This window comes from Hibiscus syriacus, unplaced genomic scaffold (assembly GCF_006381635.1).
Source record: "Hibiscus syriacus cultivar Baekdansim isolate YM2019G1 unplaced genomic scaffold, ASM638163v2 tig00111917_pilon, whole genome shotgun sequence".
Lineage (NCBI taxonomy): Eukaryota > Viridiplantae > Streptophyta > Magnoliopsida > Malvales > Malvaceae > Hibiscus > Hibiscus syriacus.
Window position 1 is genome coordinate 339,306 of NW_024063213.1, and position 11,327 is coordinate 350,632.

Genomic DNA, 11,327 nt, shown 5'->3' on the forward strand with positions numbered 1-11,327 from the left:
TCATTTTATTACCTTAGTTCAAACCGTTTAATTAAATATGTTTTTTTATGTTATTAGATGTTTTATTTTATGTTATATTATATATATATATATATATAATTTTTTTAAATTCCTGTATGTTTATATGTTGTTTATTTCATTATATTATTTTATCTCATTCATATTAATTTAATTTATAAATCAACCTTTGTATCAATATTGTGTCTCTCATACTCGATTAAAAATGTTTAAGTTATTTGAATATTTTCAAGAACATCAATTTGTAGAATGGGCGTGAAAAACATTGTTTAATCGAAGTAGTGCGATCCAATATGATATTTGAACAAAATGTGAACTTGAAATAAATCGATTTTATTTTGCTAATTAAATTTAGTTTTGTTTTAAGTTGAACAATGCAATGAATGTCTCTCAATAGAAATTTATTTTATTTCATGCAAATGTCGATTTTTAATTTATATTTGAGTTGGGGGAATATTTTTTGGATAAAAGAGAAATAGACGAGATAACTTTTTCATTGGAGGATGTGTAAATCTCGTGATTTCTTCTAGAATTAAGGAATGTTTCCTAATAAATAATTCGAAGCAAATTAATTAAACTTTAATAAAGAGATCATATTTAAATTTTATATTCGATTTATAATTTTCACCATTACGACAATGTGTAAAAGACTAAGTATCAATTTTTGGGTGTTGCGGGGTGTTTATCTTTCTCACATGTAATTAACTCTCGGACTTATTAAATCGAATTTCTAGAAAACGTAGACTAAATTTTGTCTTAAAAAACGATTTTTCTTAAAATAGTTTTAAAAGACGTTTTTTAGGTATTTGATCTACCTAACTCAAAGGTAGATGACGATTCCCTTTCCATTTAATTCAAATTAATTAAAAATCGTCAATTTTTTTCTTCAAAAATAAAGTCATAATTATTTTTTTAAACTTAATTATTTTTTAAAAAATGGTTATGATAATACTATTAAGTGTCTACCGTTAAAACGGATCGTTAAGTGACATGTGTCAATTCTAGATTTTTTTATTTTTAAATAGTATTTCTAATTTTAAAAATTAATAATAAAAATAAACATGACATATGTCAATGATTTTTGTAACAGTAGACACCTAAAATTATCTTAAAAAAATATTAGACACCAAAAGTTAATTTGAAGTTTTAGGTGTATTAGGCATTAGTATTATTAAGGTGTGAAAACCTAGATTACTTGTTAAGGCTGTGATTAGGCTAATGTCATAAGTCCCACGCAAGATCCCCCTAATCCTTGGGAGCAGATTTGGATTATCCTTGACGTCAATGTGATTAAATATTGGGCTTAAATCCTAAAAAACGAATAATTTTATAATTTTAACTTTATAGGTTAAAATATTATATCATAGTAAAAATGTAATGATTACTACTTGTTGTGTAAAATCAAGCTAAACGCTGCTTCCGATATTGATAATATACGTTAACTCGATAATGAATAATAATATTTTTTTTGATATTTTTATAAATTTAATTAGTGAGCTATTGACTAATAAGTTAGTTATATGTAAAATTGGGATATCATACGGTTTATAGTGTTTGTCTATTTATTTTTAAATATTTTAATATTAACGAGGATGAGATATGTTATTTATTATGATTATATATCACGACTATAATAAGGAGAAAAATTTATTAAACTTGTATCGTATTGATACTTAAAAAGAAGTGAAATATAGATATTTGTAGATTACTAATAGACCATTATATATTAGGGTTGATTTAATGGTAAGCAACTTGATATCGCTTAAGTAAAGTATCGGGTTCGATTCATCGTGTATGTAAAAAATCACCATTGGGAGACTCACCCCAAAATCAAGTATGAGACCTGATCGGTCCGAATTAATAAGGATAAAATCTTAGAACCAGAAGGACAACAAAAAAAATATTATTATATATATAAATTTTTTGAATTATTTTCAATCAAATATATTAAAAAATTATTATTATATAAAATTATATCTAATATTTAACAGTTTAGTTAACAAAATTAATGATTAAACGAGTGAAGATGATTATCCTCCATGGATAAACATAAAATAAAGCTATCATTTGGAGAATAGCGTGGCTGTCAGCTTTAATACATTAAACATTTCCCCAAAAAAAAGGATAAAAGGAAAATTGAGACATAACCCTTGTAGCGGTTGGCATTCATGACTTTCTGTGTAACAGGTGGGTAGTTGAACTTACATGAATTCAGCCAGCCTTAGATGCTTCTCCTCTCCCTCTCTCTCTCTCTGTCTGTTCATAACATCGTTATCTCCAAAGTCCATAGAGTCAGATAATTATTTATATAGACAGCATGGAATGAATATGTTCATAGTCAAAATCAAATTTGTCTCCCTTAGCTGACCCTTAAACTGCCTGGCTTTGATAGGCTATTGCACAACACTTGTCCCCTGGTAGTCGAGGCGACAAAGACCCTAATTTTTCTTGCCATGGCTGAGATCTCTGCTACAAATGGAAACCATGAGGTAGTTTTGAATGTAAATGATGAAATAAATAACCATCTTCCTCCTCCACCGCCTCCCAAAAGAAAAGACCCCGATATCGGTCTATCTGTATCTTTCATACAAAAGGTATCTATTTATCTATGGATCTATCATTTCATATGTAATTATTGTGTTGTTTGTTGTATGATGATGAGTATGGGTTTGTTGTATTTTACGATTTGCAGCTGATGGCGGAGTTGTTCGGCTCATACTTCTTGATATTTGCCGGTTGTGCATCGGTTGTGGTGAATGTGAACAACGATAAAGTGGTTTCACTTCCTGGGATTTCTATAGTGTGGGGATTGGCCGTGACGGTCTTGGTTTACTCCGTCGGTCACATCTCCGGTGCTCATTTCAACCCTGCCGTCACCATTTCTTTTGCTACTTGCAGAAGATTCCCTGTCAGACAGGTACAATTTCCATGATCTAATTTGTGTTTCAAATGCTCTGTTTTGTGCAGAGATTTCCAGTGCTTAATTTTGATTTCCTTTTTGTATAGGTGCCTGCTTATATATTGGCTCAAGTTACTGGATCAACTTTGGCTGCTGGTACACTCCGGTTGTTGTTTAGTGGACCCCACGACGTGTTTGCCGGAACGTCGCCTCAAGGGTCCGATTTGCAGGCGTTCGTGGTCGAATTCATTATCACTTTTTATCTCATGTTCATTATCTCCGGCGTTGCAACTGATAACAGAGCCGTAAGTTCCGCCTTCTCAGAGCATATCGCACTAATAACATCAAGTCATTGTTACCTTTCGATGCCGTCGAATAATCAACATATTTTTTTAGTATGCCGGTTTTTCGACGACACCTCGATGCCTAAAGACAGAAGAAAAGTCGAAGATGACGAAATTCAAATCTCAAATTAATTTTACAAATCTTATATGTATTGAAGAAGTTGCCATTTATTTATGTACAGATTGGAGAACTTGCTGGACTTGCCGTTGGCGCTACTGTGCTGCTCAATGTGATGTTTGCAGGGTACTTTAACTTTTTCCTTAACCCACTTGCCTATTTCTATTACTCTAATTTGTTCTCTTCTCGACTCACAAGTCTCTAATAATCATAGTTGAAATGTATTTTTAACTTTATGGGTTAATTGCATATTATATATCCTCAAATTATGGTTCAAATTCTAAATTTGGAACCAAGTTTCAAAACATATTACTTCAGTGTTCAGAGCCTTTATGCTGATGTTTTAAGATACTGTATTCAACAGGCCAATTACAGGAGCATCGATGAACCCGGCAAGGAGCTTGGGACCTGCAATTGTGTCAAATCACTACAAAGGGATATGGATATATCTCACCGCACCGACACTCGGGGCGGTGTCGGGTGCCTGGGTTTATAACATGGTGAGGTACACTGACAAGCCATTGAGGGAGATAACCAAGAGTGCTTCCTTCCTCAAGAGTTCACGTAATTCAGGTTAAATTATTTTCTGCAAATCAAAACTATATATTATGACTGATAGAATTGGAGTCATTGACCATTGTTAGTATTGCAAATGAAAGATGGCGATTTTACAAGGCATGTACTTATCATTAACAGAAGAATGGTGTTCGGCTCATTACTGCTGTGTTTTTAAATATTAATATAATTCAATTTCATGTTGATCTAGTGAGTTATAAAAAATCTAACTTTTAGTTTTGAATGAAATTTAGAAGATTTGCAAACAAGTTTGGACCGATTAAAAGAAAAAATAGTAATATAATATTCTTTTCAATCGAGAAAATCATCAAATAACAACAATGAAAGAAGCAATGGGTGACAATTTCAAATTCAAAAAAATTAGGGTGTCGTTAAAAAAATGACTAACATATCATATCAATATTTCTTAATGGTAACTGATTATAGTGACCATAATGAAAGAAAATTAAAAATTCACTGAATATATTGTCAAGTTTTAAAAGTTTAATGATCAAAATGCAAATACTATAACAATTCAAGGACCATTTATACAGCTTACCCCAGAAGAACTGTCATTCATGGCGGATGGGTGCAAAATCTGTCAAAACTGTTCAAGTTTTGCCTAGTATGTATCAGATCACGTGTTCAAAAAAATAATTCATCGAATTACTTGACAAAATTAACGATAAAAATTATTCTTGGTACTAAAAGCCAAGATTTCAAAAATAGAAAAAAATAATTTAACTATATAATAAGGGACTAAGTCCATAAAAAACGCATAGTACAAGGAACTTCTATACGATATGGCCCCTGCATATCTGTATTGGTCCCTAGGATTGTTCATTAGGTTAATTCGGTGGCCGAACCGATCGAATTACCATTAACTAAATTAATCAAACTTTTTTTTTCTTTAACCGTTAATCGAATCGAACTTTTTTTCGAAAATATTAAGTGAACCGAATAAATTTCGGTTAATTTTTGAATTAACCGAAAATTTTTAAAATTTTCTAATTTATATAAAAATTAAATATTTTATAATTAAAAAAACAGTTTATAATTAATTTAAATAATATATAATTATAAAATAAAAATTTCATATAATTTTTTTAATTAATTAATATTGATTTAGGTTTAAAATTTATTGGATCTTAAATTATTAATTGAGTTTTAAATGATTTGGGCTGAGCTCATATGTTATATATAATATATATAATATTTTTTTAATTTTATTTCGGTTAATTCGGTTAATTCAGTTAATTAACCGATTTCGAACCGAATTAATCGTTAACCGAATATAAAAAAAACCTTAATCGTTCCCCGATCGAACTAATTAGGTGGCTGATCGAATTAACCGAATTAGTTCGGTTCGATCGGTTAATTCAGTTAAAACCGAATTTTAAATACCCCTATTGGTCCCTTTGTTTTACCCCTTAACTGCCAAGTTCTGAAAGCAGTTGATTTATATTCTCAGCACCTTGGTTTCTTGAATTAATTTCGAAATTCAGCAAAAAGACTTTGATTGTAGGCACTTCAAACTTATCCTAACCAACACACTTGTTCTTAATAAATTAATTAAAAGCACGTTTTCCTCGGAAGAAGTAGTTGAAGATCACATGTTTCATGCTCCATGTTCCATATGCATTTCATAGTCTGCAACGCCTCGGGAAGGTTGTTCGGAGCATTCTTGTTCAATAAGCACATGATTACTGCATGCATGTCATGAAAAATCTACTGCCGATTAACCAAATAAACTGTTCATATGCATCGATATCAAAAAATCTAATCTCGATTGATATTCGAGATGTAAGAGATTGATATTAGTCATTTGAATCATGAGACATACGTCGTATGCAACGAACATAAGGAAAGAGAGATCTTGTACATGATAAACCTAGGAAATAACATATTTTGCTTGGATCAATTGCTATGTGATAAAGAGTAAAGACTTTAGAGACATGAATGAAAGTGCTTCTTTTAGCTGGTGCATCAAGAGACTTTTGAAACTAAGGACAGAGGCTCTCCCTATTTTATATGAAGAATCAATGAAGACTAAAGATATATGGGTCAAGGGAGACAAAGTTCCTTGACACAAATTGATTTGGTTTCCCCTCCACATCCCTAAATTCAACATGATTTCTTAGATGGTAATTTTGGACAGACTCCCAACAAGGGAGAGGTTTATACGTATGGGAATTACTTCTGATGGTTTTTGTGTTTTATGCAATGAAGTCTTTGAAACAAGGAACCACCTGTTTGCTGATTGTGCTTTGGTTGTTTCCCTATGGAAGGCTATCTTGAACCTCACTGACTTGAGCAGACCTCCTATGTCATGAGATAACATGCTAGTTTGGGCTTGTGGAGCTTGGAAAGGTAAATCCCTCCTTACTACTATCATGAAGATTGCTTTGTGTACTTTCATCTACTCTGTTTGGGAAGAAAGAAACAGAAGATTGTTCAAAGGAAGGTCACGAACGTTGAAGAGATTTTGAACTCCATTAAGGAGATTGTTGGAATTCAACTTAGAGGTAGAAATATTAAGACTAGATAATGTTAATACTTATCTTTGTAATTATTGGGGTATAGATTAACCATTTTTTGTTGCAAGTAAGTTTGTCTTTTGTTCCTTGGTTGGGATGTTTTTTTTGTAGCAGAACTCTGCTTGATTGGATAATAAAATTTAATTTATCAAAAAAAAAAAAAACCACTAAACAGGCAAAATATAAGTGATTTGTTAAGAAAAAAGATATGGTAAATCTTTAATTACAAGATTACCTTTCAACTTTGCAGTGCTCTTTGACTATTCCGTATCAGCGTGCTCCTAGCAGAACCATCTCTCCTATGTGTTCTTGGAAGGAGTAAAGGTCTACAGCAAACCAATGTAAACAGTACCTCCGTCGTAAACAATGTCATATTGACCCATACGAAAATAGTTCTCCTCCAATACCATATGATTCTTTTGATAAATGGAAGCTCAGAGTCCAGGATGAGGAAAGCATTGTATAATTTTGTCATACCCCGAATTTAAATTAGAAAATAAATAATTTATTTAATTTAATCGAAGGACCAAAATAGAAATTTCTAAAAATTTTAGGTCAATTTTTGAATATGTAAAGAGTTCAAGGTCTATCCCCGTAATTTACCCATAACCCTCCTATCATCAAAAATAAAATAATAGATAGTTGGAGGGATTTGAACTCCTAACCCATGGAGTGGCCAGGCATGCCTCTACAGCCAGGCTAGAACACTGTTACTAACTTAAGGTATTAAAAATTTATTTTATATTAATTATGTTGGGTTTTAACCTATTTTCCAGAACTCCTGGTGCTCGTGAATTCCCTAACCCTAAACCCAATTTTTATTAAACAAGTCCCTATCCTCAAGCCTTCAATCACCAATTCGTCGACCTCCTATCGTCGTTACAGTGTTTGACACCACTAGACTAACCGACAGCCTCTTGCGACCCATTCCCGACCCTAAATTTATCGAATCGATTGTCGATTGTCGCGAGAAATGGAGAAAACATCGTCGAGCAACCTATCTCGGACCCCAACATTCGTTGACTGGTGGTTATCACCGCCCATCCCAAACGTCACGCCTTGTCAGCCCGACCAAAACCCCTAAGGTCGTTCGGTGCCATAGTTCATCCAATCCCTAGCGTCGCTGCTACTTTTTCCCCGATTTTGGCCAGTCTAGACACTAGTTTGGCTCACGACCGCCATTATTGCACTCCCCACCTCCGTCTGCTCAAAACCCGACCGGTGGGTGGGGTCAATGTCGACGGTTAGGCAAGTGATTGAACGAGGAGTGCTTGCCTACTGTCCCTGACCCCCGTCATTGCTGCAAGCATCGGCAGTGCGAGTGGGTCCCCAGCTCTGGTTTCTTCTAGAACCGATCCAGCAAATCTGGACCGACTTGAACTGGTCTGAACCGTGTTTGTTTGACCCGATCGAGTCAACCCAGTCCGAGGAACTGAGTCAACTCGGATAGAGTCAACCCTGTTGGGATTATAAAGAGGCTCAATTTACAACCGAAAAAGTGCAAAGAGGTTTAATTGATAAAATTGAATTTAGGGAGTAAGGAGAACAAAAAGATGAGACAATTTGGCACAAGGATTTAAAGTGCTTCGACTTATAAACCAAGTCTACATCCATTACCTTAGCTCCTCATTAAGGATTTTCTAGCAAATTCTTTAATTTGTTCATTCTTTTTCAAGGATAAAGAGATAACATTTACAACACCCTATCTTTTCAATTGGCTAAGATAGAACCAAAAACCCTTTACAAAAGGAAAAGAATGTAAACAATAAAACCTCTAAAAATGAAGATGTTTACAAATTAAAAGCTAACAATAACAAAATATTTAGAAGAGATTGGAATAAAGAGTGTAAAGCTCTTATCTTGTGTTTGATTGCTTGGATATGTGTTGGAATGCTATTGTGGCCGTTTCTAGCTGTTGGAGGTGGTTTGGAGTCGTTGGGGATCAATTTTCGTGCAAAATAAAGTTGCCCAGACTAAGGGGTATCGGTACTCCTAAAGGGAGTATCGGTACTACCTTTGTTATATTTAAATCAACTAGTCGTTACTAGCCGTTGGTGCTTGATGGTATCGATACTATGGCAATGGTATCGGTACTACTATACATAGTAGTATAGGTACCCCTTTGGGTATCGATACCATTTTTGCATTCTGAAATTTGAGCAAAGCTGGTAGTATCGGTACTACCTAGTGAGTATCGATACTTCCCTTACCTTTGGTATCGGTACCACATGAACAATATCGACACTTGTTGAATTGGTATCAATACTGTAAGAACAGTATCGGTACTACTTGTCCAGAAAATTGTTTTGTGCTCAATTCCAAGTTTTAAGGACTTTGAATTATTTTTTAAAACTTTGAATAAATTCAATTCAAGTCCAAAAACATTTTGCCCTAATTGTTATATCAAAATATAGTTAAACAATCTCTCCTTTTTTGATATAACAAAACATTTGAAAAATTATTTTTGGGAAAACTCCCCCTTAATAAAATGTTTAATGAAATTGATACCAATTGTTGAAAAATATGTGAAAATGTTTAGTTCCTTTTTTTTCATTAAGAAATTGATTTTTTCAAACACATATTTCTCCACCTTTGTTAAATAAAAAAGAATTCAACTTTAAAGTTCAAAAATAACTTTAAAGAGTAAGTGGTAATTTGCACAAAAAAACCATTTGAAAAATCAAAGCTCCCCCCTCAAAAAACGCATTTCAAACAAAAATTAGCTTTAAAATCTTGATACTTAAACAAAATTGAATTTCAACAAAGATTAACAAAAATGTTAGTAACACATGAAATTCAATATATTCAAGTCTAAAATACTTTATGCAATACCAATTATTGAAATTAAGAACATGTGCATAAAGTTTTCAAAAATGTTATGCATTTGAAGAATTTGATATCAATTGCTAGAGAGATATCATTAACATTTTAAATACATGCATAAACATTTAAATTTAGGTCAAAAATTTTAAAAATTTTAAAATCAAAGCATTTGAAAAGTTGATATCATTTGCATTGAAAATCAATTTTGACTAAAATTCATTATGATGAACTACAAATTATGAAAAATCATTAAAAAGTTTAAAATGTTCATCATAAAACTTTTTCAACATACATGAGATGGAAAACATATAATCGTTTAAAATCAAACTCATGCATGCTTAAAATTAAATGAGCAACCAAATAATCAAAATCAAAAGCATTAAGCTTAGAGGTTACCCATTCCTTTTCAAGTGTGTCTAGAGCATCTCAATTTCTTTATTTTCATCACCGTTTCTCCCACACACCTACAAGAGACATTTAAGTAGATATCGGTATCAAAATTGCTTTGGATCCTTGAATGTTAGTTTCAATGCCCTTGTTCCCTTAGGAACCCATTTGTCTAATTTTAAAAGATTTTCTTTTCTTTATGGGACAAGTATGTTCCAAATAACCATGAAAATGGCAATGTGAGCATTTTGCCATTTTCAAACATAATTAGTTATTTTTAGAAATTAATTCTTTTTCTTTTATTAAGCTCTCAAGCTTAACTTTAAAATCAAAATTTTCTTTTTCTAAATCATTAATCTTGACTTTTGAAAAACTCTAAATCATTTTTCAAAATTTCATTTTGATTTTCAAAATCAACTTCGGATTTCAAAATTAAATCATTTTTAACTTTAAATTTTGAAATTAATTTCTTATATTTGGAATTCATGGTCTCAAAATCCAAATACAACTCATTATAAGCATCTTGTAACTCATCAAAAAAATATGAATTTAAATCATTCGAGTTAGAAAATACGTTGGAATATCCTTCGATGGCCATGAGGCATAAGTTGGCTACTTCATCTTCATCATTGGAGTCATCTTCATCACTCCAAGCTACCACAAATGCCTTTTCTTTGATGATCCTTTATTCTTTAGGAGAGAGCATTCATACTTGACATGCCCCTTTCTTTGACAATTGAAGCACACCGGGGGACCCTTCTTCTTGGTTGATTAATGCTTCACTTCCTTGGAAGACATGGGTAAGTAGAGAACCGATTAGCTTGTCTAGAGTGAGAGACTTTAGGTCTCTAGCTTCGATAATCGAAGTCTTCTTTGATTTCCAAGACTTTGGAAGAGAGTAGATCATCTTCCTCACTAACTTCTCATTGGAGATAACTTCTCCAAATCCTTTGAGACCGTTGACAATCACGAAAAATTTATCCATCATAGCTTTGATGTCTTCATCGAGTTTCATCTTGAAATTCTCGTAGCTATGGTTGAGAAGACTTATCTTGGTTTCCCTCACTTCATCGGTTCCCTCATTAGTGACTTGGAGCTTATCACATATCTTCTTGGCATTTGAACAAGAGGATACTTTTCCATATTCATCTGGGCCTAATGCACAAAAGAGAATGTGCATAGCCTTAGCATTGAGTTAGAACTTCTTATTCTCTCCATCACTCCAATCGTCCATGTCGCCAGTTGGAATAGTATAGCCTTTCATGATCGAGTTCCAAGCTCCTAGATCATTTTCTTTAATGAAGAGCATCATCCTATTCTTCCAATAGGCATAATTTTCTCCATTGAAGTATGGTGACATGTTGACCAGTTGTGAATCTTCAATGTAGTATGCACCGGAGGTTGAATCCATTTCTTCTCGGTTGTGTCAGAAATTGGTAGAGTTTCTTCTAGGAACGTCTCAAGGTGGCTAAAAATTCTAAATAAGTTAGACTCTGATATCAATTGTTGGGATTTATAAAGAGGCTTAATTTACAACCGAAAAAGTGTAAAGGGGTTTAATTGATAAAAATGAATTTAGGGAGTAAGGAGAACAAAAAGATGAGACAATTTGGCACAAGTATTTAAAGTGCTTCGACTTATCAACC

The 11,327-nt window shown here is 32.8% G+C and overlaps 1 protein-coding gene across 1 annotated transcript; it reads left to right on the top strand.

Annotated features, from left to right (window-relative positions):
- The first annotated feature begins 2,447 nt into the window (after positions 1-2,447).
- Positions 2,448-4,062, top strand: LOC120172953 (aquaporin NIP1-2-like). Its single transcript, XM_039180268.1, has 5 exons — positions 2,448-2,612; positions 2,711-2,935; positions 3,025-3,222; positions 3,444-3,505; positions 3,744-4,062. Exons 1-5 carry the CDS (start codon positions 2,472-2,474, stop codon positions 3,955-3,957), a joined length of 840 nt encoding a protein of 279 aa, XP_039036199.1. The 5' UTR covers positions 2,448-2,471; the 3' UTR covers positions 3,958-4,062.
- The last annotated feature ends 7,265 nt before the right edge of the window (positions 4,063-11,327 follow it).

Coding starts and splice junctions, on each gene's coding strand:
- LOC120172953 (XM_039180268.1), top strand. CDS start 2,472: ATGGCTGAGATCTCTGCTACAAATGGAAACCATGAGGTAGTTTTGAAT. Junction 2,936..3,024: donor GAAGATTCCCTGTCAGACAG/GTACAATTTCCA, acceptor CTTTTTGTATAG/GTGCCTGCTTATATATTGGC. Junction 3,223..3,443: donor TTGCAACTGATAACAGAGCC/GTAAGTTCCGCC, acceptor ATTTATGTACAG/ATTGGAGAACTTGCTGGACT.